The sequence below is a fragment of the Passer montanus genome, unplaced genomic scaffold (genome assembly GCF_014805655.1).
Source record: "Passer montanus isolate IOZ18808 unplaced genomic scaffold, ASM1480565v1 scaffold8, whole genome shotgun sequence".
In the NCBI taxonomy this organism is placed as follows: Eukaryota; Metazoa; Chordata; class Aves; order Passeriformes; family Passeridae; genus Passer; species Passer montanus.
In genome coordinates, this window is record NW_024373256.1 from 699,075 (window position 1) to 723,967 (window position 24,893).

The 24,893-nt window shown below is 62.2% G+C and overlaps 1 protein-coding gene across 2 annotated transcripts; it reads right to left on the minus strand.

The window, feature by feature from the left end:
- Window positions 1-253: 253 nt before the first annotated feature.
- CACNG3 (calcium voltage-gated channel auxiliary subunit gamma 3) lies at window positions 254-24,889 on the minus strand. 2 transcript variants are annotated; one of them, XM_039732540.1, is made up of 5 exons: window positions 24,618-24,889; window positions 23,658-23,851; window positions 4,512-4,595; window positions 2,738-2,878; window positions 254-1,651 (listed from the first exon to the last, which is right to left on the minus strand). In XM_039732540.1, exons 2-5 carry the CDS (start codon window positions 23,839-23,841, stop codon window positions 1,140-1,142), a joined length of 921 nt encoding a protein of 306 aa, XP_039588474.1. In that variant the 5' UTR covers window positions 23,842-23,851; window positions 24,618-24,889; the 3' UTR covers window positions 254-1,139. The 2 variants fall into 2 exon arrangements, with proteins under 2 accessions (XP_039588474.1, XP_039588473.1); XM_039732539.1 differs by lacking the exon at window positions 24,618-24,889 and having other exon boundaries at window positions 23,658-23,933.
- Window positions 24,890-24,893: the final 4 nt, after the last annotated feature.

Sequence of the window (24,893 nt, forward strand, 5' to 3'; positions counted from 1 at the left end):
CGAGCAGCCCCTGTGGGAATCTGCCACTTCTGTCACAAGGTTCAATAAGATTCCCATTAAGTGACACATCACCGCGGCCCAACTGCTTCAGAACTGCCTCCACTTAGAGCTCTGCTCCAGTGGGAGAGTTCAGAGCCGAGCCTCCGTCTGCTCACGCGCTCGTGGCAGCCCAGCCTGACCTCCTCCTCCTGCCGGCCACGCTGCGCCGCTCTCGGTGCCCGCTGCGGGGTCACTGTGACCTACTCAGCCAAGGAACTTGCCAAACTGGACAATTTTATTGTTTTTCTCGTGGATCTCCCAGCCATTAGGGAATCTCACCCCATCCGCAGCGCCACGGTCGCGCGTTGCCTCTCGGCCGTGCCCAGACAGTCATCTCTGACTGCGTGTGTACCAACTGTAGGGAAGTAATGCATTTTCTTGCAACATTAGAGGTGAATTAAACGCTGGATACTTGCTACCAGTCACTGGAGTAATTCTGCTCCTGAGTCCTTTCGAGGGAGGGAGGGAGGGAGGGAAGGAAGGAGGGAAGAAGGGAAGGAAATAAGCCCTTTCGAGACCACAGAAAATTGCAAAAGGATGTTTCTTCCAACCCGACATGACAAAATTGAATTCCAAGCTATTTAATGCATGCACGAAACGCCATAGAGGAACCCAGCCCGAGCACTCCATCCAGCACGACAGGGAAGGGGGTTCGGAACACAAGCATCGCTCCGGCACTAGCTCAGTGCTTCCAGCTCCGGACTTCCAGGCGATTCCACCGAGACGTAACTACCGGGTAAGGGTTCTCACGGACAGGGCTACCGCCAGCATTTCCATGGACACACAGCTATGGGAACACTGCGCTTATGATCACACGGACGATGGAGACCTCGGGAAGCCGCTGTCCCGGGGGGTGGAGCCCGCTCAGTCCGCGGGGCGCCGGGGCCAGGGTCCCAGCGTGGCCCTGTCCCCTCCCCGCCGGGGTCCCGCTCCCACCGCAGCGCGGCGGCCTGGCCCGGCCAGTGGCATTTCAGGAGTGAAAAACCAGCCCCGCGGGCAGGGGCACGGGGAGCCTCCGGGTTTGTCCTTAAAAACGGGGTTTCACAGGTTACACCGTCACGAGGGTGATGCCATGCAGCCTGCCCACGGCCCAGCCCGCCTCAGACCGGCGTGGTTCGTCTGTTGGCCGGGTTGTTGTGCAAAGACTCCTTGAACTCTTTGGGGATGGAGTTGTGGACCTGTAAAAAACCGTGGTCCCGCTCCGAGTTGAGCAGCGTCCCCATGGTAACCTTGGAGGGATCCCTGGAGAGGGTGAACATGGAGATGTCGGTGGAGGGGATGGTGCTGAACCCTTTGCTGATGGGCGACATGTCCCGGGAGCGGGGCTCGGTGGAGCGGGAGCTGGACCGCCGGCGGAAGCGGTACCTGTAGGGGGGCAGGCGGGTGAAGGCCGACCTCTTCAGCAGCTCCGAGTGCGACCTGGCGCGGATCTGGCGGTGCTTCTCGATGTACATGTGCACGGCGATCACCCCCACCATCTCGGCGATGATGAAGGACAGCGCCCCGAAGTAGAAGGACCAGCCGTAGGAGTAGCTCTTCTTGGAGTCGCTCTGGCCCGGGTCCCCCGCGTTGGCCGAGATGTAGACTATGATCCCGATGATGTTGCTGAGACCTGCAGGGGGACAAGCGGGGCAGGCGCTCACCTGAGAGCCAGGAGTGGATGGGGGGACGTGTCCCCACGGGGCACCAACCCTCTGCCAGCACACTCAGACCAAATCCCCTTGCAGACCTCTGCCGGTCTCCAGGACACGTTCATATTCCCTTACACACTTATCCCGTACACATTCCCAGGAAGGAGGCATAAGCACTGTTTTCTCTAGAACAGGGACATTTCAGGAGCTGCTTGTGCTTTGCTGAGCAGCGCGTGCAGGAGCCTGGCTGGTGTCGTGCAGCAGCAGAGCCAGCCTGAGGGGTGCAGGGGGATCCCCCCAGCATGCAGCCAGCTCGCTGTGGCCCTGGGAGCACAGGGAAGCTGGAATGGCTCTGTTTTTCTCCATTTCTGGTGGAGTCCTGAGGCTTTGTTCGGGACAGGGGCAGCCTGTGCCCCACCAGCTGTGCTGCAGGCTGGGGAGAGGCTGGTGCATTCCCAGATTTACTTAATGAATCAATTATGTTCTCTCTGCTGTTTTCTCATCTGCATCAGCAGCTCCTGCCAGCCAAGGAGGAAGAGTCATTTGTCTTTTTGTGGGGAGAAGAAAAACACAAAATAGAGCGGTTCCTTGAGACAAAGACATTGTCACGCGATAATCAGGGGAAGCGTTGGGGAACAGCACAGAGGAATGAGTAATCCAGCAGGAACAGCCTCCCTGAGAGTGATCTCCATGTGGCAGCCCCTGTGCCTGGTCCTGCGCTGCTGGCACAGTGCCCACTGACTGTCCAGGGTGGAGGGCAGAGCCCCCAGTCCCTGTCCCAGGGTCTGGTAACCCCCAGGGGGATGGCTGCACTTGGGGAGCCCCTCCTGGGCTGTACCCCCATGTGGGCTCTGCTCGAGGCAGGGCAGGGGGCACTTGAAGCCCTCTCTGGCGCAGGGACCATGGCCAGAGACCCCTGACAGTTTTTCCCTTCTGTGGGGATGTTCCCACAGGGCTGGAACAGCTCTCACACCTCGGAGTCTCTCAGTGCTGACAGCCTGGCAGGACCCCACCCCAGCCCTGCTCCCCGTGTCCCCCGGGCCGCAGGAGCCCCTGGCAGCTCCTACCTGCAGAGACGAAGAAGATGCCGGCGCTGAGGATGACGTTGTGTTTGCTCTTGTAGAACTCGCTGGCGGCCACGCACAGCCCCCCGAAGAACAGCAGCCCCACGCTGAGGATGGGGAAGATGCTGGATGCTCTCACTGCACCTGTGGGACAGGACAGGGGCAGCATCAGCCCCAGCACCCCCTGCACGTGGGAAGGGTCCGTGCGAGGGCACCCCTTGTGCTGCCAGGATGGAGGGGGAGACCCAGCACCGGTCCCCACCCGGCATCCTCTGCTTGTCACGGAGCTCTGGAATGGTTTGGGCTGGAAAGGACCTTAAATCCCATCCAGTGCCACCTCTTGCCATGGCAGGGACACCTTCCACCATCCCAGCTTGATCCAAGCCCCATCCAGCACTGCCAGGCATCCGGGGGCAGCCCCAGCTGATCTGGGCACCTGTGCCAGGGCCTGCCCACGCTGCCAGGGAAGGATTCCTTCTGCATATCTCACCCGAATTTCCCCTCTTCCAGCAGAAACATGGGCAGTGCCAAGGCTGGGTGAGGGTGGCCCTGCAGCCAAGGGACACTGTCCCCTCAGCTGGGCATGTGCCAGGCACCGTGACAGAGGCTGGACACAGATGACATCCCTGACACGCAGAGCCACACGTGTGTGCCAGGCTGCTGAGGGCTCACCCAAGCTCTGCATTGCCAAACCAGAGGCAGCAGGGGCGTGCAGCAGCCCTGGCACTCCCTGAGCTGCTGGGGCTGGAAGGAATCCTGGGAGAGGGGCCCGTGCCCATGGGCTGCTGCTCAGCCCAGCCCGACTGACCCAGCTGCTGCTCATCCACTTCTTGCTCTGGAGTCTCAAATTTCCACATCTCTGCTCACCCAGTGGAGAGGAGAGCGAGTTTAATGAAATGGCTTTGCACTTTGAGTAGATTAGTGCTGAAGTTCTCCCACTCCCTCTCACATTTAAAGTAAAAAGTCTATTTTAAAGCCCCCAGGAGTGGAATTTTAATGGAGCTTCTCTGTATTTCTCTGCTTTAATAACGGCCCTATTGGAGGGATGAGAGCCCAAGCCAAGGCACAGTGTATTTTTGGTGCAGCAGGTAGTGATCTGCTGCATTCATTACTCTCTACTGTCATTTTGGAAGCTGGTCCATGTGGGATGTTGGATTGGGCTGGGCTTTAAGGTCCCTTCCATGTGGGAAAGGGGATTGGGCTGGGCTTTAAGGTCCCTTCCATGTGGGAAAGTGGATTGGGCTGGGCTTTTCCAGCCTGGGCCATTCTGGGGTGCTGTGGGAAGGTCTGTGGTTCTGCCCTGGAGCTTGGCTGGGCCCTGGGACAGGAGGACCCCCTTTTCCCAGGAAATCTGCCAGCTCAGCCCCTCTGTGTCCCTGTGCTCGGCTGGCACTGCAGAGCACCTGGCACCTGCTCCGTGCTCTCCCAGCCAGCCCAGCCTGCCTGGAGGCTCGGGGAGCAGGGACACCAGCAGGGACATGGAGACATGTCCCTGTGTGCTGCACCTGGGCCCTGCGGGGTCCCAGTGCCCTGTGGGGGCACCGAGAGGCTCAGGCTGGGCAGCAGCTGCTGGGACTGGCCGTGGGGACAGGGCACAGCGAGTGCCATGAGCACGGGGCACTGCAGCGTGGCACGGCCAGGCTCGGGGAGCCCAGAGGGTGCAGATGCTGCTCAGGGGGGCTGTGACCCCTCAGCCTCCCGCTGGGTGACACCAGGGCACAGGGAGGGGGTGCCCTGCCGGGTGAGGGGCCGGGGGTGTGCCACAGAGCAGACTCACGGAGCAGGTACTCGGCCGTGTCTTGCTCGTAGTCTGCATCCTCAGGGAAGTGGTCGATTTTCTTGCACACTCCTCGGAAGGTTCCTGGGGAGACACAAGCCAGGAAATGCTCAGCTCCTGCTGGCCAGGACGTGCAGCAGCCCGGGGGCCTTCATGCTCTAACTGGGGACACTGAGGCACGCTGTGGGACTGCTCTGCAGCAGCAAGGGGCACGGAGGGTGGCAGGAACTGCAGCATCCCCAGAAGGGCAGCCCCTCAGCATCCTGGCTCTAGAGCACGTGCTCAGGTCATGCTGGCTCTGTCCCCTCTGCCATGGCAGCAGCAGGACGTGTCACCAGGGACCAGGGCTGCAGACAGCACATGGCAGCCTCAGGGTGTCCTGCACGCTCCCAGGCTGTGCCCGGGGGAGCTGAGCAGCACGACAGGCATCAGTCAGAGCCTGAAGATGCAGCTCTGGAGGAGGCAGGCTGTCATCCAGAGGGAGACACAGCACCCGAGGGAGAATTGCCTGCTGCCGTTGCTTTGGGAACTGTGGGAGAAGGGGATGCACTGGGCAGGGTGAGGACAGCAGCTCCACAGCACAGCCCCCTCCTCCTCCTCCTCCCAGCCCTGGGCTTCCACCCACCCTGTCCCTGTACCCAGAGCCAGCAGGCTGTGCCCCCACGGGTCCCTCTGCCCTGCAGCCATCAGGCCCTGCCAGAGCGGGGTGCAGCCTTGGGCTGAGCAGCACGGGCAGAGAGCACGGCCGGCTGCCCGGGGCAGGGGCAGCCCCGGCTGCACGGCTCCCACTCACACTCTGACATTTATTTTGTCTCCTTTACTCCCTCTGCTCAGCAGCTGATGCCCGTCGCCATGGCAATGCCGAGCCTCCTGACACACAACTTCAGGCTCCGAGCACACACCGCAACAAGGCTGCAAGCCCAAAAATCCCCTCTGACCTCCGAGGTGCTGCCCAGGGAGGGAATGCTGCCCCGGGAGCTGCGGCTGGAAGCGGCCCCAGGACGGGCGAGGCAGCTCTCAGGGTCTGGCTGGCACACAGCCCCCAGCAGCGGGGCCGGGTGTCACATCCTCCCCCGGGTCCCTGTCCCCCGGGGCAGCTCCGTGAGCTCCATCCCCGCGCTGCAGCCGGGCCGGGCTAAGGGACACCGGGATGTGCCCCAGGGCCGTGCCCTGGCCCTGCTACCGCCTCTGGGCACTCGCAGTCCCTGCCAACGCCTCCCCAGCCCCCGGGTGTGCCCCGAGAGCTGGCACAGCCCCGGGCAGGCTCCGTGCCCCGCCAGCTCCTGGCAGGGTTTGCGCTCCCCCAGCTCCGGGCAGGCTTTGGGCTCCCCCAGCCCCCGGGTTGGGCTCCCCCAGCCCCCGGTTTGTGCTCCCCCAGCCCCAGCAGGCTCCGGGCTCCCCCAGCCCCAGCAGGGTTTGTGCTCCCCCAGCCCCAGCAGGCTCCGGGCTCCCCCAGCCCCAGCAGGGTTTGTGCTCCCCCAGCCCCCGGTTTGTGCTCCCCCAGCCCCGGGCAGGCTCCGGGCTCCCCCAGCCCCCGGTTTGCGCTCCCCCAGCCCCAGCAGGGTCCGTGCTCCCCCAGCCCCAGCAGGGTCTGTTCTCCCCCCCTGCTCCGCGGTACCGCCGGGCTCCCGCTCCGCCCTTATCGGCACATGCAGAGGCAATTAATTGATTTGATCTCAGGTTGTTTTCCTGTCAGAGCCCCTCTCCCCAGGGAGGGCCGGGGGGACGGGGAGGGGCCTGTGAGGGAAATAGGTTTGCAGTGGTGGAAATACAGCCAAGAATATCGATCCCAGCCCGACGAGCCAGGAGGCTGAAGAGCTCCAGTTAGGGTGTTAAAATCTCATTACTTTTCATCTGGTGGAACGGTTTTCCAGGGACCATTCTGGGTGCCACTGGTGTGTGCAAAGGAAGACTCGGGCTGAGGAGGATGAGCTGAGACCACTCTCAAATGAGAACAAAATTCCTTGCTCCCCTGGCAGTGGCTCAGCCAGGAGTCAAGGTCACATTCCAGCCCTCAGCTCTCTGCTCCTGCTGATAAATCCGAGTGAGTTATCTCCCAAGTTGTGGTTTCCAGTAATGGCCTTCCTAAGGACAGTGTTGCACTGAATCCATCTGGGGGAAGTGGCAGGTCATTATGGTCTAAGTTCTCTGGAGCTGGAAAATTAATATTTTGGAGAGGCAGAGGTCGGAGCTGAGCTGGGGAGGGCTGGGGTAGGAAGGAGCCTGCTGCACAGCCCCAGAGATGCTCAGGCTCTGCACTCCCTGAGTAACAAGAGCAAGATACCTAAATATCTCCGAGGAATTAAAACTTCAGGGCTCATCTTTTTTTACCTCCCACCCACCTCCCAGATGCTTGGAGAGATGGAGAGGAATTCATCCGTGTTCCTTCCCTTCCCCAGCTCCAGGCTCTGCAAGGCATCCTGGGGCTCTTTGCACAAGGTCCCTGCTGGGAGCCTGCAGAGCTCCGGGCTCGGGCTCTGTGCTGGCCTGGCCCCTGCACAGGGCTCAGTGGTGACACCGAGCAGCTCCTGTGGCCCTGGGGAAGGCTCTGGGGGGTCTCAGCCACCCCCCAGCACATTGTTTGTCTCCTGCATCACCAGCTTTTCACACAGCCCGAGTTCACAGGCACAGAGCAGCTCAGAGGAGCAGAGAAGTCTGTGGGGTACTGCAGCCCTGATCCGCAGCACTGAGCAGCCCCCTGGAGCTGGAGCTGGGTTCGGGGGCTGTTCTCCACCAGACCAGGAAACCTTGGGGAGCCAGGGGAGCTGTCCTGGCCAGCCCAGCAGCTCTGTGACCCCTCGGACCGTTCCTGCTGGCCCCCAGCCCAGGAGGGCGAGGGAAGGCAGAGCCCGAGAGCCCCCAGCCCTGCTGGCCCTGGGCCCCTCAACACCTGGCAGGGGGAGGAATCCTCCTCCTCCTCCTCCTCGGCAGGACTGAGCTGTCCCTGGGCCCCAGCAGCCCCACAGCAGCTCCCCCGGCTCGGGAGGGATCTGGCTCCGTCTGCATTTCACACCCTCTCCCCCTCGCTGCGGTGGTGGCTTGTGCCTGAGCAGAGGCACCTACACAGATACGCCTGTTCCGAAGGACATTCTTCCCTCTTTTTATATATTTAAAAAAAAACCCCACCAGTGGAAAAAACCCAAGTCAGATGAAAGGAATGCAGGAGCGAGGAGGCAGCAGAGGTGGCTGGGCTGTGGCTGTGAGCAGAGCCCGGTGTGAGCACACACCTGAGAACATGCCTGAGAACACGCCTGAGCACACACCTGAACATACACCTGAGCACACGCCTCAGCACACACCTGAGAACATGCCTGAGAACACGCCTGAGCACACACCTGAGCACACACCTGAGCACACGCCTGAGCACACGCCTGAGCACACGCCTGAGCACACGCCTGAGCACACGCCTGAGCACACGCCTGAGCACACGCCTGAGCACACGCCTGAGCACACGCCTGAGCACACGCCTGAGCACACGCCTGAGCACACGCCTGAGCACACGCCTGAGCACACGCCTGAGCACACGCCTGAGCACACGCCTGAGCACACGCCTGAGCACACGCCTGAGCACACGCCTGAGCACACGCCTGAGCACACGCCTGAGCACACGCCTGAGCACACGCCTGAGCACACGCCTGAGCACACGCCTGAGCACACGCCTGAGCACACGCCTGAGCACACGCCTGAGCACACGCCTGAGCACACGCCTGAGCACACGCCTGAGCACACGCCTGAGCACACGCCTGAGCACACGCCTGAGCACACGCCTGAGCACACGCCTGAGCACACGCCTGAGCACACGCCTGAGCACACGCCTGAGCACACGCCTGAGCACACGCCTGAGCACACGCCTGAGCACACGCCTGAGCACACGCCTGAGCACACGCCTGAGCACACGCCTGAGCACACGCCTGAGCACACGCCTGAGCACACGCCTGAGCACACGCCTGAGCACACGCCTGAGCACACGCCTGAGCACACGCCTGAGCACACGCCTGAGCACACGCCTGAGCACACGCCTGAGCACACGCCTGAGCACACGCCTGAGCACACGCCTGAGCACACGCCTGAGCACACGCCTGAGCACACGCCTGAGCACACGCCTGAGCACACACCTGAGCACACGCCTGAGCACACGCCTGGCAGGGACAGAGCCTGAGCACCCCGGGGCTGCCGGCTGTGGGGAGCAGGAGGTGCCCGGGCTGGGCATCCCCAGGGGGACACGGCGAGCACAGCTTGGCACTCACACCACGGCTGGGCTGGGAGCTCCTGCCAGCGCTCGGCGCGTGGCACAGGGACTTCACTCCCTCAGCAGTGTAAAATGGAAAAAAAGGGGAAAAAAAAAAAAAATCTACATTTTGACAGTGACTCATCATCTCCCATTCTGGAATCTGTGGGGTTGGTGCAACCTACACAAGGCAGTTCAGAAAAGCAAAACAATTCTGAATAATAGAGGAGGAAAAAAAAGTTTGCAGCTGATGGGTAATTTCCAGCCCTTTGCTCTGAGGGTTTTCTCATTTTTTCTCATTAGAAAAGTAATCAGGTAACACTCTGGAACTGCTTCCAGGGGCTCCCCCCACGCTCTCCGGAGCTTCCTTCCTCCCTGCATCCTCCCAGCCTTCCTCCCTCTGCCCCTCCACACTGCTGGAGCTCGTGGCAGGAGAGCTCCCCGCTCCTGGGAGGTGCTGGGCTGGGCCAGGGAGGAGCAGGGCCCCGGTGGGTGCAGGGGCTCGGGGTGGCCCCTTCTCTGCTTCCCCCCGTGGGCAGCAGCTGCCAACGCTGGGATCACGCTGGGGAGCAGAGCGCTCAGCAGCATGTCCAAGGAAATCATTTCATGTTTTATCTTTAGCAGGGGATAAACATTGATTTTTATTTTAAAAGGTAATTGACATTCCTATGAGAGCGCAGTGAGTGCTGGAGCAGCCGGAATCAGCGTAAATAAGCCATGTGCTAGAAATTAATGAGCTTCACTGATTGAGTTTATCTGTTTAAATTAATACAATTCTGGCAATTATATAAAAAATAATGATCTTCGGTTTGTTTGCCTGCTTGGAGGCATTGATGGCAGGAGATGGGGCAGGGCAGGAGGCCTGGCCAGCTGAGCCCAGAGCCCGGGGCCTCCCCCGAGCTCTCCCTGTCTGATGAACATTTCAGATTTACCTGGGTTAATTGATCAGCCCCTGGGAAGGGTTTGCCTTCCAGCTCCTCTCTGGCTGAAGGTAACAGGGGCAGCAGCCCAGCTCTGGGAGATTCCCGGATCCCACATCCTTGTCCAGCAGGGCGTGGGAAGGGGCTCTGTCCTGGGGGGTGGGAGCTCTGTGCCCCGTTGGCAGAGGGGGCTCGGGCTCATCCCCCTCCTCCCCTTTCCCCGCTCCAAGGGCTGGCCAGAGCTGCAAGAAGCTGCCAGCCCAACCCTGGCACGAGTGCCTGGTCTTTAGGGTCTCTTCCAACCCAAACCGTTCCATGACTCCATGATCCCATTATCCAGCTGGGTAATTACAGAGATCCAGACACACTCATTGATAGCAGTGAGCTGGACCCACAAGTTTCATGTCCAGAACACTGGGGACAAAATCTGCCCAGCTGGCACCGGGGGGGAAACCAAGAGTGTAAAAGCTGGGATCCTCTGGTGAAACAAGGACCTGCCAGAACCCAGCCCAAGGGGAGCTGGGTGTGGGTGCTCGGGTGTCTGCTCCCACCCCGAGCTCGGCAGGGCCAGATCATCCCCAGGCTGCTTAAGCACCTATTTATACCCAGGAGGAGAGAAGCTGCATGGTGATGGGGAGCTGGAGGTTTCACTTCACCGGTATTAAAATGTCCTCTGAATTTCTAAAAACCTATAAATGACAATTTCATAGCTGTGAAGCGTGGCATCCAGCACAGGGGAGTGCTATTTTCGACTCCGTGTTGACAGCTGAAGGGGAATGGATCATAGAATTAAAAACTAGTTGCTGCCCAAGTCCAAGCAATCATGGCTTGGTTATGTTTCTTATGGGCACACAGAGGCAGGTCCGAGGCACCAGCTCCGACTCCTGGTGCTTCGAGAGGTCGATTCACAGAGCACAAAACAATTATAAGCCAAATCACTTAGGAGAATGGATTTGAGCATAAAAGCACAACTGTGCACAGAGAATGATTTAAGAGTGTTTTGCCCGAAAACTCATCACCATGACGGGAGTTTGCACTGCTTTAGAAACTGCCTGGCTAATAAGCAAACAGCTATAAAAATAAAAGCAGGCCCAACAAAGAGAAGAAAGGAGATATTCATAACTCCGAATATAAATCAGCGACTTGGAGTGGCAGAGCGCCGATAAAGGCTGCAAGAAGCAGAGGAAAAGCATCAAAACGTCCTTCCCAGAGCTCTGGGCTGAGCAGCAGCACAGAAAGGAGCAGTGCCACCGCCCGCCACCAAACAACGAGCAGCGCTAGGCACAGGCCCAGGAAGGCTCAAAAACTGATCACAGCCACGGCTCTGCTCACTCTGCACATCACTGTCACTGTGCTCCCTCCTCCCGGGGCCGCGGGGGCCGCTGAGCCACCCTGGGAGGGGAGGGGAGGGGAGGGGAGGGAAGGGAAGGGAAGGGAAGGGAAGGGAAGGGAAGGGAAGGGAGGCTGAGGCGCTGCTCTGCCCGCCCTGCAGCCCCACTGCTGCTCCAGGGCAGGGGCTGGCACCTGGTGGCACAAGGGGACAGGCCACTGGCACGGAGTGACAGTCTGCTCCCACTCCTCTGGGGCAGCCAGCAGCAGGCTGGGCAGGGGCAGTGACAGGCACAGAGCCCGGCAGGTGACAGCGTGGGGCCAGCAGGGACATCCTGGTGTGTACAGCAGCCTGGAAAAACACATTTATTCATGGAATCATCGCAGGATTCCAGAGTGGCCTGGGCTAGAAGGGACCTCAAAGCCCACCCAGTGCCACCCTGCCATGGCAGGGACACCTTCCACTGTCCCAGGCTGCTCCCAGCCCTGTCCAGCCTGGCCTGGGCACTGCCAGGGATCCAGGGGCAGCCACAGCTGCTCTGGGCACCCTGTGCCAGGGCCTGCCACCCTCAATATTCCCTGTTTCAAGGTGAAACAGTTGCTTAAATTTGTGGCCAACACCACGGTCCCTGTTTGAAGGAGGATGTTACTGACTCCATCCCATGAAGAGAGGATGGGGAGGTGCCAGGGCAGAGGCTGGGGGGTGCCAGGGGAGCCTGGTGGGCAGTGAGCCCCCCTGTGCCCTCAGCACAGCCTGACCTCAGCCCAGCACTGCAGGCCCAGGGCTGCAAAAAGCAAATAATTCTGCCAAGGAGCCCCATGGTGCAGAATATCCAGGCTAAAAATATGTAAATGGCCATGAAAAGCACTGTCAGAGCTGCAGCGAGAGGAGCCAGTCGCCAAAAGGCAATTTGGAATTTCTGAGCTCGCTGCACGCGGCATTAAAAAGGTCAGTATTTCTGAAATAAGGATCTTTACAAATAAACACATTTGCCTGGGTGAGTCATGGCAGAGCGGAGCACAGAGCATTTCCACCCTAATGCTCCTGACAGGCCGGGAGCAGGGAGATCTTTTCATGTTTACAGTTCATCAATAGTTATTACAGCTGCACAGTCAATCTTTAAAGCACATTTAGCCTGGGAGGAGGCTCGGCAGGTTGTTTTCCCTGAAAAAGTGATATTAAATTTATTACGTTCTTCCTCTTTTATAGCACGGATTTGAAGGCAAGTATTTGAAGTTCAAATACACGACTGCCACTCCAGCACCTGCCTTTTTTAAAATATATCTGTGCTTCTGTCACATCTTGCAGGCATAAATATTTGAAGTTCTCAGCTGAAGTGCTAGAAGGGCCTGGCTCCATCGCAGCCTCTTTGCTGCAGGAGGGCAGCGGGCATTGTGCCGGGAGGGAGGGGCGGGCAGAGCCCCCCGCCCTGCGGGCTGGCCCGGCGGGGCCGGGCTGCCTCGGACGCTCGGAGCAGCCAGCCCGGCCCCATGGAGCTGCTGCCCCCCGCCCTGCGGGCTGGCTCGGCCGCTCGGAGCAGCCAGCCCGGCCCCATGGAGCTGCTGCCCGCCGGGGCAGCGCCGCCTCCGCGCCATCTGCGGGAGGGCAGAGCCCCGGGGAGCGGCTGCGGCGCCCCAGATGGGCAGGGCGGTGCTCAGGAGTAGCACCGCAGTCTCACTCGGGGCTTTTTTGGGAGAAAAGAAGGAACTCTCCTGCAGACGGAGCATCAGGAGAGAACTTTGCTGGTGAGCCAGTGGGCGACGCCAACCTCGTCTTCCCCATCCATGAAATACAAGCTGCCCTTTTGGGCTGCCCAGAGAGCCAGAGCACTCCCAGGGTGTTCCATGCCCTCCCTGCCCTGTTTGGGAGCACCTGGCACTCCTGCACTGGCACAGGCTCCCTGCCTGGCAGCGACAGGGCAGGGTGCATCTCCTCCCTCACCCAGGGATTCCACAGCACCCAGCACCCAGCAGCACTGCTCCAGGCCCCTGCAACACTGCCCTGCCTCGGGCAGCCCCTGGCTCCTCCGGCTGAGGCCGTGGTGTCCCTGCCCACGCTGCACCCTCCAGCCCAGGCAGCAGGACCTGCTCCTGGCTCCAGAGCTGCCCCACGGGGTCAGAGCTGGCCCGGCTGCTCCGTGCTCCCTGAGCCACTCCCAGCATCACCCTGGCCATGGAACACCTTCCCCAGCTGCCCAAACCTGGCTCACAGCACAAAATGCTTTGCTAGGAAACACCTGAGCTTTTAAACAGCCCCAATTCCGCCTGGCACTGCCATTGCAAAAGCCAGACAAGCCCAGACAAGCCCAGCTCCTGAGCTCTGCCCTTCGGGAGCCAGCGAGAGGAGGAGGAGAAAGGCGTGAAAGGCCCGGGACGGGTGGCAGCAGAGAGCTTCAGCACTCACCCGAGGCTTTCCATCCTCCTCCTCTGCAGGGAACCACGGAGAGCCCATCCTGCTGCTGCTGCAGCCAGGGCTGCTCTGCCATCGCTCCCAGGCACAGAGGAGTTCCACCGGGCCCTTGGCATCACCTGGGGCTGCCCTGCAGCTTTACTGCCCTGTTTTCAGCTCTGGATCGTGCCCAGGGTCCGTGGCGTTGCCCCCAGCCTGCAGCACACACCCCTGCAGGGAGGGCAGTGCCTGCAGCAGCCTTTGATGGCTCCGTCCCAGCTGCAGCCCAGCAGCTCCACCCGCTCATCACGAGGGCTCCCCCTGCTCCTGGGGGTGCCCTGGGTCCTGGCAGTGCCCAGGCCAGGCTGGACAGGGCTGGGAGCAGTGGGAGGTGTCCCTGCCATGGCAGGGGTGGCAGTGAATACCCTGAAGGTCCCTTCCAACCCAAAGCCTTGCACAGCCCCACGATTCTGCTCTCCCCAGTTTGCAGGCGGGAAGGGCAGCGCTGCAGAGATGCAGATCACGAGCATCTGCTCGCGTTGGGTGCTCAGCTGGAGCCGGGGATTTCACAGCCCTGGCAAGGCTGTGCGCGGGAGGTGACGCTGCTGTCACAGCCCCCCCGAGCCGCCAGCGGGGCTCAGCCCCCCCGAGCCGCCAGGGACGTTCTGCTTCTGCTGCCTGCAGGGAGACTTCCCCGAACGGGCTCACACTGACGGAGCAGTCATTTCTGAAGGGTGCCTGAGCTCGTGTGCCCAAGGCCCAGAGCTGTCCCGGGAGGTGTGGGCTGGGGGCCCGGCGGGGCCCGGCGGGGGCTGGCGGGCAGGCACCGGGCTCAGCCGGCCGCACCGGCCCCGCGGGCAGGGCTGAGCTGCCGGGAGCTGCCGCAGGCTGGAGCGGGGCGGCAGCAGCGGGAGCCGGGGCAGCCTGGGGCAGTGACAGAGTGTCTTTAATGCCACCAGACGCAGTTATTTCCAAGGCGCACACCAGCTCCCCAGCCGCCCCCAGGACCCCCCTCTCCCGCTGACGGGCAGAGCAGCGGCCCCGCTCCCGCAGCCCCCGGCTCGGGTCCCACTCCCGCTGCCGCTCCCCTGCTGCCGGTGCAAGGCACGACCGCTCCGATCCTGCAGCCTCTCACGCTGGGGACAAGGCCAGGGGCTGGGGCACAGCGAGCACGTTCATCCTCGGCTGGAGTGCTGAGGAGCGACAGAGGCTCTCCCAGCACGGGGACAAGGAGCCCCGGGGCCGGCAGAGGCCGGCAGCCCCCGAGCAGCGCGGCGGGCAGGGCCAGCAGCCCGTGCTCCCCTGGAGCAGCCCCCGGCCCGGCCCGGCCCCGCCCGGCCCGCTGGCACAGCTGCCGGGCCGAGCCAGGCTGATGCAGGGCTTGGCACGGCTGCCGAGGTCCCGGCAGGAGTGACAGTCCCGCTGGCCGGACACACAGCCGGGCTGAGGCGGGGACAGCCCCCGGCAGTCACAGCGCTCCGGGGCAGGTGACAGCGACCTTTCCCGGGCAGGGCAGGCGCAGCGCTCGGTGACGGCGCTGCGATGCGCCCGGGGGTGCTGAGGTGGCACACAGGAGCTGGTGTTTAACACCCAGCTGAGCATCACCGGAGCCTGCAGGGCTCCTGCTCCACGTCAGGAGGGAGCCCAGGCTCCCCAGGGGGGTGGAGGTGCCGTCCCTGGGGCCAGGCAAGTTCAGGGCACGAGCTGCTTGATGACAATGGCAGCAGCACAAGGCAAGGCTGATTTTAGAGAGTTAAATCAGGCACGTCTCAAAAGGGCCATTGCTTGTTGGCAGTCTGTCTGGGGTGCTCTCCCCTCCCCTCGTGATTCCAGGCACAAACTGAGATTAAAGGCAGAATTAGGGGACAATTACCAAAACACCACTGAGATTGGAAATGTGACCATCTGAGAGGCATGAACACAAATGTCACCCTCAAACACCACCTTTGTCACTGCTCACCACAGTCCCACAGGATGTATGACCAATAATGTGACCATCTGAGAGGCATGAACACAAATGTCACCCTCAAACACCACCTTTGCTCACCCCAGTCCCACAGGATGTATGACCAATGCCAACATCCCTATGAGTGTTCAGCGTCCCCCATTAAGGCTGGGAGGTCACACGTCCCCCCTTGTGCCTGTCCCCACCCCGGGGCTCCTGTCCACCTCAATTCTCCTCCTTCAGTACAAACCACTTGGCAGACAGCAAACACTCAGAGCCCTGGAGTGACAGGATGGCAGCCGGGACTGGCTGCTCCCAGACCTGCTCGCTGCCCTTCCTGCCACCCTGGCATTCCCACAGCACCGAGTGATTACACAGCACCATCCCTGGCACCCGGCACAGTGCCAGCTCAGCCTCCCTCTGCTGCCCAGCAGCACGAGATTTGTCTTTACATCGTGCTGTCAGGAGATAAGAAACAGGCGATATCTGAGAAAACCATCACAGCCTGTCGCCGGCTCGGCAGGCACCATCCCTGCCCTGCCTGGGCTGTGAAAAGCCCTGAAGTGCTCGGCACTGAGGGGTTCCTGCAGTGCTGGGGGGCCGAGAGGAGCCCAGGGGTCCTGGCACACCCAGGAGGGACAGGAGCCACAGCCAGAGCACCCTGCACTCCTCCTCTGTGCCACAGGGTCTCAGATCCGTGTGCCACAGGGTCTCAGACCCCCGCACTGTTTGGAGGGACCAAGGGGCCCAGGACAGCCCCGAGCCGCGGCGTGCCCTGACCTGGGCGATCCCGATGCCAATTCCATCCCTGCCGCAGGCAGAGGCCGGCACTGGCAGCGCTGCGGAACGGGGGCACTCGCAGCAGCCCCGGTGCCCGGGCTGGCCCCGAGCCGGGCCAGGCGGAGCTCCCGGGGCTGGGTGACAGGGCCGGGTGCGGGATGCAGCCCCTGCCCTCCTCGGAGCCTCCTCCGGCCGCAGGGCTGGCAGCAGGCACACCGAGGGACAGCCACCCGCTGCCACCCCGGCGCTGTCATCGCTTGGCACGGCCGTGTCCCCTTAATCAGAGCCCTTATCTGGAGCTGCTGCGCTCCTCACAGCCCGCCCGGGACTGCGCGGGGCAAGCGGCTCCTCAGCCCGAGGAAAGCTCCCCAAAACCTCGGGGGCAGAGCCCATCAGCACAGCAAACCCAGCCGGGAGCCCCCAGGAGAGGCGTGGAACCCCCACCTCCACACTGAGCACCCAAAGTGCATCCACCAGCCTCGGGGATCTCCTTCCGAGGGTCACGCCAAAGGCTGACGAGGGTGGGAGGTGTTGGAGGTGTTGGAGGTGCTGGAGCCCAGCTGCAGAGCCGGGCAGCCCTGGAAAAGGGCTCTGGAAAGGCAGCGGGCAGTGGGCAGGACCCTCCCCACGCCCTCCCATCTCCCTGCGGGCACTCTGCGGGCACTCAGGACTGGTGCCTTTCCCCCTGAGCTGCCCCAGCTGCCGGCGCTGCTGTCGGTGGCAGGGGGTGCCCGGCAGCAGGCGAGGCAGGGAGAGCCCCCTGCCCAGCGGGACCCCTCGGGCAGCAGCCCAGCAACCCCCACGGATTAGTGCATTTATGTAAATTTAAGGCCGGTTTTGATTTTCCCGAAAAAGGAGGTTACAGTCTGTTTGTGAAGCGTGCACTGTTCATTAAAAATCCATGGTGGAACCCATCTGAACAGGAGCCACGGAGCGGCGAGGAGCCCTGAGCGGGGTTAATGCTCAGCTCAGCTCGCAGGCAGCAGAGAGTGACAGCTCTCCACCCCACCTGGCCTGTCCCCTGAGCAGTGCCCGGGGGCTGTGCCAGGGGCACGGATGGCATCACCCCGCGGGACTGCCCCACGCATCCCGCTTCACCTTCCAAAAGGCAAAACTCCTGCTGAGGGAAGGGATTCACCAAAGGCCACGCAGCTTTTGGCAGTGGAGCCGGGCATCGCTCCCTGGCCAAAAGCCATCGCTGGCACCTCCTGGCCAGTGCCCACCTCGCTGGGAGCCCGAGGATCCGCAGCCATCCCCACAGCGGGGCTGCCCGCAGCCCCACGCCGGGAGCCTTCGGCAGCCATCCCGAATTATTTACAGCCGGCGTGGAGCCAGTGACCTTGCACGGGAAAAAAACCACTCGAGCCTCATTCAAATTCAGCCTTCCACCTCTATTACACGGGAACAGCTCCGGAGATGACAGGCTCTGCACCACGCCTATGCAGCAGTAAAATGCCTGCTTCTGAGCTGTTCACAGCCTTTTACTCATCACGTGCTGCTCGCAGGCACTGAGGGAACCGGCTCTTTAACCCGCCCCACAAGTCAGGCTTTTGCCCAGAAAACACCGCAGCATCCCAGGAGGGGGAATTTTGCACCCTGGGCTCGAAGCAGGGCTGGTGCCAGGAGCTGAGGCACGACTCCTCCCCGGACACTCTCCAGCCAGCCCGGGAGCTGCAGGCACGGCTGCTCCAGCCACGGTGCCAGCTGGCAGGGGCACGAGCCCCTCTGTGCCCAGAAGGGTTCTTATGACTCGTGGGATTTGGCCGTCACGAGAAGATGGGTCTGGAGCAGCCTGAGGGTCCGGCCAGCCTCATTTCCATCTCCATTAGAGGACAGTAATTCACTTTTATCCAGTACATCTCCACCAGGGCGAGGCTCAGGGATTCCCTGAAGCCGAGGCTGTGCCTGGGTGCTGTGGGTGACCCCGCACAGGGCACGCGTTTGGTGCTGTGTGACAGCAGTGCCAGGGCTGGCTGTCCCTGCTCCGGCCTGTCCTGATGGGAAGTCTCACTGGGTTAAGCTGCAGCCTGGTGATCCCATCAGGCTGTCCCAAACAGGTAACTGCTCCTCTCCACCTTCCTCCCTCAGCTCTCCTTAGGTGCCTCCATCACATCTTGTATTTCCACCACACAGGAAAACTCAACATCCCCCAGCCCTCAGGAAACAAAGAGCAAACACCCCTTCCCACCACCCCCAGCCCTGCCTGGCTGCACGGGCAGCTCTGTCCCTCCATCCCCTCCAGCCCAGCCTGACAGTCCCCTGTGCTCCCCTGCCCACAGCTGCCAGCCCCGGGCAGAGCCGTGCCAGGGGCACTGTGGGAGCCACGCCAGGGTGCTGGGCAGGGTGGTCAGTGTGGTCAGCATGGTCAGCGTGGTCAGTGTGGTCAGCATGGTCAGTGTGGTCAGACTGGTCAGTGTGGTCAGCATGGTCAGTTCAGCGTGGTCAGACTGGTCAGTGTGGTCAGACTGGTCAGTGTGGTCAGCATGGTCAGCGTGGTCAGTGTGGTCAGCATGGTCAGTGTGGTCAGCGTGGTCAGCATGGTCAGTGTGGTCAGCATTGTCAGCATGGTCAGTGTGGTCAGACTGGTCAGCGTGGTCAGCGTGGCCTGGCAGCCCCACACCATCAGCAGCACTGGCACGGAGCTGGACCAGGCACCACTGAGCAGTGGCACGTTGGGGTGGGGATGAGAATCCATCACAGCCACTGACCAGACACAGGAACAGGATGAGCAGCTCCTTAAATACCTGCCCGTAATGAAAGCGAGAAAAAGTGCTCCATCATGGGTGATTGCAATCTCAGGGACATTTGCTTGGCGCTTTTAAAAATTAAAGATAATAACTCGCTAACAGAAACAATCTTGCTGTCACCTTGGGGAAATTCTCTGCTTGGCCTCCCTCAGAGGGCTGAGAGGAGCTGGAGGCGGGGGAAGAGCTGGTGCCCAGCCAGGGCAGTGGCTTCCAGCCCGATTTAATGCCTTCACTGTGACCCAGCTCAGCTCAGCGGAGCCAAAACCAGCCAGGACACAACCAACAGATAAATGGAAACTCAGGAGCAAGGGCAGGTGCTTTCCTGCACCTCACACCTCTGCTGGGCCCACTGGAAAAGAGGAATGGGAAATTGAATTAAAAAATTCAAAATCAGGGACTTTGATATGGAAGGTAGCAGGCCACGCACAAGTGGAGGAGCTGATGGGATCAGTGAGAATAAATCTGCAGCTGAAAGGTCAAGGCAAAACAAGGAGCAGTTCTGTCATTGTGTTGGAAGCAGCTTCCCTGACGTGTAAACCACGACTGGATCATGACAGTGCAGCTGTCAGTCATGGAGCACAGGTGACACATGCTTATTTATTCATCAGACACTTCTGCTCTGAACGTGGAGACAAACAGGCTCCCGGGCTCTGGCAGGACTGGGGATGCCAAACAGCGCTGCAAATGTAAACATGGAACCGGGAGGACCAGAGCACTTCCTCCCGGGAGCACCCAGAGAACGGGCTGAGAAGGCTTCTGAAGATCTGAAATGGATTTTAATAAACCTTGGCATCTGCTGGGCTTCTAGAAGAAGGGGGAAGCTGGTTCAGTGCCAGGAGTGATGCCATGGGCAGCTGTGTCCCCAGCACTGCCCGTGGGCTAGCAGAGGTGGGAACGGGGGAGGAGGCAAATGTCAAACAGCCTCGTGGAAAACAGATTTATCAAACTTCATACATTTTTCCTGATATAGCTATAAATTCAGTTGATAAAGGAAGTCAGTAACATAATACATTTAGGAGTTCCACAGGGTATTTGATTTAGCTCTCCTGAAGAACTTAAAGACCTGTATTATGCAGAATCAACAGCGCTTTATTACCGGGGCTGGGAGCTCCCAGGGACAGTCCCTCCATCCAGGGGATGCTCCTGCACAGGATTGCCTGTGCCGAGGACAGAGCTGGGCTACGGCAACGTCTTCATTGAGACTATTGAATAAAACATGAAATAATTGGGAGTAAACCAGGGAAATGGCAGAGAAAAGAGTGATGGGAATGCTGAGGAGTGAGGGAGGTGGGCCAGGCAGATTTGGGCAGCTCAGTACCTCGGGCTCATTCAGCCATGGCCATCCCTATGCAGCCAGCCCCAAGGACTGCGAGTGAGGAACCAGGACAGCGAGTTCCAGTTGGGGCTGGGGGATGTCCCCACCCCTCTGGGGACTCTCCGTGAGGGGCTTGGTGACCCCAGCGAGCAGCCAGACTCACAGCAGGCAGCCCAAGGACAGACAGCCCTCGTGGCTGGGGCAGACCTGGTACCTGGGATTGTTTCTTGTGCTCAGGGGGAGCTGGAGGAGCTCACGGGCTCCCCAGGAGAACCCCCGGCCCAGGGACACGGCTGCTCACCCTGGGTGCAGCCTGCAGGAGTGACACCACCCTCCACGGGGCTGCAGGGGCTGCAGGAGCTGCAGGAAGGACTGGGCAGGGTCCTGGGGGCTGCGGGGTCAGCTGGTGGTTCCTGCAATGCTGTGTGTAAATCCAGACAGGATCATCCCAAAGGACCAGCCCTGAGAGCTCCCCGGGCTCTGCAGGGAGGAGCTGCCTCTGGCAAAGGCTGTGCTGGAGCTGGTCCGGGGACACTGGAGGGGGAGGATGGGCCCAGGGGGGACAGCTCAGCCAAAGGACAGCTCTGGGACATGAGGTGTCCGTGTCCCCTGCAAAACACCCCACACCCCACCCCAGAGGAGTGCAGGATGCTGAGCATCCTCTGTGAGGGAGGCAGGCAGAGCAACGCTTGGCCTCCTCCAGAAATGACAGAGCACTTTATTCTGATGAGGGAAATGAAGGAGGAAAGGAAAAGTACCACATCGCCTTAAAATATGGTATTTTGAGCAGCCTTGGCCAAATCCTCCTGCTCCTTCTGCCTGTTTCAGATCCGCATGATGCCATGGAGCCAGTCCCAATCTACACCACGCAGCAGGGAGGACCCGGAGCCTCCCTGCATTTAATGATGCTGCATTTAATGGTGCTGAATTTAATTAAGTTTGATGAAAACCAAAGTTGTGTTACTTTCTTGAAAGCACCACTAGCCTGAGCAGCGATTTCTCAAGTTCAGCTCTCTGCCCAAGGCGCCGTGTGCTTCCCTCCCTTCCCGGTGACACCGCGGGCACACAGGACAAGTGACACTGGGCCAGCCCCGGGGACACACAGCGGCCAGCGCCGCTCACACCTGAGCTGGACGCACGGGGACACCTACAGCGTGTCCACACGCTGCAAGAGCAAAACCAGCAGCAAAGGCGGGTCCCGGCAGGCTGGGAGCACCTGCCCGGCTCAGTTACTGACTCAACGCTAATTCGTGTTTCCCAGCGTGGGCGGCTCTCCTCGGGTCTGCGGCGGCTCCATTCAGCATTTGTCGCTCTCGCCCCAGGGCTTGTGACGCTCACGTGGCGCTGGCTCCCACGCAGGCGCTGCCGTGCCGGGGATGCTCGGGGCTGCTCCCGGGGCTGAGCCCGGCCGGGCCCCGGCGGCTCCACGCGCGATTCCTGCCCCGGCTGGCGGCCGAAAGTTCAGGGCCGAGGCGGCTCCCGAGGGGCAGGGAGCTCCGCTCGGTGCTGGAAGCGTTTGTGCACCGCGGGAGCAGCGACAGACCGGGCCGGGTCCCGGAGCGGGGATGGAGCCTCGGTCCCTGCCCGGGGATGGAGCCTCGGTCCCTGCCCGGCCCCACAGCGAGCGCACAGGGCAGCAGGGAGCAGGGATCCTGCACAGGGAGCAGGGATCCTGCACAGGGCAGCAGGGAGCAGCAAGGCCCTGCGGCAGCAATCTCAATTCTGCACCTGCCGCACGCAGCGGGTCCGGGCCGTGCCCCCAGCGCTGCCCGGGCTGCGGGGCCGCTCAGCCCCGGCCCAGCACGCTCCTTCCCCTGCACGGCTCCTGAGCCCTGCGCGGCTCACCGGGAAGCGTTCCCTCGCCGGCACCGCACGGGTTAACAGCCTGCGGGGCGCCTTCCCCTGCAGAATTCGGGACGGGGATAAGCAGCCCCAGCGCGTCCCCCCAGCACCATCACAGCCCCGCATCCCCCGGACACGGGCTGGGACCGTCCCTGTCCCCGCACGGCGCGGGGGTGCGGAGCCGGGCCCCGCACGAGGCCGGGGGTGCCGCAGGTACGGCCGAGCCCCGCGCGGTCCGGTCCGGTCCGGTCCGGTCCGGTCCACCCCACTCCCCTCCCGCAGCTCCCGGAGCACCAGCGCGGGGCAGGATGTGGAACAGGGAGGGCTCAGCCCGTGCCCTGCTCTCCCTGCCCCGTGCCAGGCTCAGGCTGGAGGATCCAGCTCTGAGCTCTGCCCTGGCACTGCCAGGCCCTTTCCCCAGTGAGCTGTGCCCAGGGCAGAGGGGCCTCTCTGGCTCCTTCCAAAGCAGTGATTGATCACAGTGAGGGAAACATGAAACATTGGCTGGAAAAAAAAAATACAGGTAGCAAACCAAAGAATTTTGGATATTACTCATGCCTCCAGTGATCCCATCTTTCACAGCCCTGGCTCCTGACTCCTTGGCTCCCTCAGCCCAAGAGGGGAGACAGATTATCTCAAATTATTTATTATGGAATTAGAGCATGATCCAAACCCTCCTTGAATCAATAAGAAAGCTCCGACTGACTTCAGCGGGCTCAGGACCGAGCAGCAGAGCAGACAGGGTATTTCTGCATCCGTGACTCACCGAGAACTTTCCAACGTGGAGGAGCAGCTCAGCGCCTGCCCCCGGGGCTGGGGCGGCCTGGCACGGCCAGGGCCGCTCAGGGCAGGGGGGCAGGGTCCCCTGGGCACACAGGACACCCTCTGCTGCCACTCACCGCCAAAGTGAGGGCCCAGGGTGATGCCATCGGCCATTTATTGCTGCGCAGGTACCAGCACCCGGCTCTGCCAAAGCCCATCCCTAACCACAGCCTGTGGCTGCTCGGGAACACCCCGACCAGCAGCTCTGGGGCACAACTGCCCCAAAGGGTGGCCTGTGCTGCAGGGGGCGGCAGCCGCGGGGCCTCGCCAGGCAGGCGCTGCTGCGGGGAAGCAGCGGGGCGAGGCCGGGCAGGCAGGAGCTCGGCCAGGGGCAGCCGAGCTGGGCAGCCCCGCTGTGGCACTGCCCAGCCCGGGGGCAGCAGCAGCCACGCTGCTGGCAGGGAAAGGGCTGGCGCTGGCGCTGGGCTCGGTGATGGAAGCGCCGGGTTCCCCCCGGTGCCAGGGACATCTCCGCGGGGCCGGCGGAGCCTCGGAGAGGGAGAGCGGCCGCGGGCCTCTCACTCCGCATCCCCGCTCAGGAGAGGGACCTGTGGCCCCTCAGCCCGGGCTGGCCGGGAGGGCACAGCGCGTCCGCCAGCGCCGCTGCCCAGCGCGGGGGGAGCGCAGAGCCGCTGCCCCCGGCCCCCCCCGGCTGCAGCCGGTGCCACCGCGAGTGCCCGGGAGGGGTGCGGAAGGCGGCGGCGGGGCCGCCGGGCCGGGGATGCTCGCACGGCCGGGGATGCGCCGCTCGCCGGGGGCCCGGATCTGGGGTGGGGGGTCCCGCGATGCAACCCTTCCCCCGAAGTTTTGGGGCCGCGGGGGTCGGTACCTTCCAGGCAGCACGTCCTCCAGAGCCCCGAGTGGGTCATCACCTCCTCGTTCTTGCGGCTCGTGTCGTTGTCGCTCATGGACTTAGTCCTGCACACGCCGCGCGAGTAGAGCCAGTAGTCGGTGCCCACGGCGATGGTCATCAGGCTGAAGGCTGCGAAGGCTCCCACCGTGGTGACGAGCATCTGGACGCCTCTGTCACACATCCTCATGCTGCTTCATCCTCCGGCGGCGGCTCGCAGGGGAAGGGCCGGCGCCGCCGCCCGCCGCCCGCCGCCTCATGGGGCTGCGCCGCCGGGACACCGCCCCCCGCCCGCTCCCCCCGGCCGGCACCGCGGGCACGGGCACCGGGACGGGAAAGCCACCCCGGGGTGCCGGCGCTGGGCGGGGACCGCGAGTGCCCCGGGAACCCCACCCCGGGATGCTGGGGTCGGGACTGCCCCGCGAGAAGGGGAGAGAGACCCTGCAAGAAAGCCCGGACTGGGCGGGGGGATCGCACCGCTGGGTGCCGGGACCGCCGCCGGGACCACCGGGATTGCGGGAGCGGAGCGGGACTGCCCTGGGACACGGAAATCCCCTGGAAGTGCCAGCGACAGTCACCAGCCCCGGCATGGGGCCGCTCGGTTCCCTGAGCCCCCCCAGCTCGGTGCCTGAGCTGCTGCACCGGTACCGGGCACCGCTGGCACCGGGACGAGGGGCCGGGGGCACACAGCGGAGCCCAGGGGGGCACAGCGCCTGCCCACGCTGCACGGAGCCGTCCCTGCCCCGGCAAACCGGGGTTTCTCCCCTGCGCAGGAGCTGCTCCAGCCGGAGCGTCCCTCGCACCCTCAAAGCGCTCCTGCGCCATTCCCAGCAGTTACCCCCCTGCCCTCTCCCTCCCGCTGTCTCCTCATCTCCCTGGCACATCCCTCAGCCGGCTGGGTGAGCCCTGACTCACGCGACCTTTCCAGAACTCACTTACCTCTGGAATTCACGGTTCTGGAAGGGCCACGCTGAGACGGGGAAGCGGCTGATTTACACGGTGCCGTGCGCTTCCCAGCCCTCATCTGCATGCACTCACATGGAAATACTAGTTATTTACTCCAAAAAGGCAAACAGAGAATTATGAAGGTGCTGAGAAATTAAGAATGCGGGAATTAAGTGGCTGCTCGAGCTGCAATCACGGTTTGTGCGGCTCCCCAGGCAGGGCGCGCTGATTGCTGCCCCGCCGCGTCCCCCCCAGCCTCCCGCTGGCTCC

Bases quoted from the DNA above. Each gene is read 5' to 3' on its own strand.
- CACNG3 (XM_039732539.1), bottom strand. From the start codon at position 23,868: ATGAGGATGTGTGACAGAGGCGTCCAGATGCTCGTCACCACGGTGGGA. The intron at 4,596-23,657 runs GTACCGACCCCC...GTGTCTCCCCAG, and splicing joins GAGGACGTGCTGCCTGGAAG to GAACCTTCCGAGGAGTGTGC. The intron at 2,879-4,511 runs GTGAGTCTGCTC...CCTGTCCCACAG, and splicing joins CACGGCCGAGTACCTGCTCC to GTGCAGTGAGAGCATCCAGC.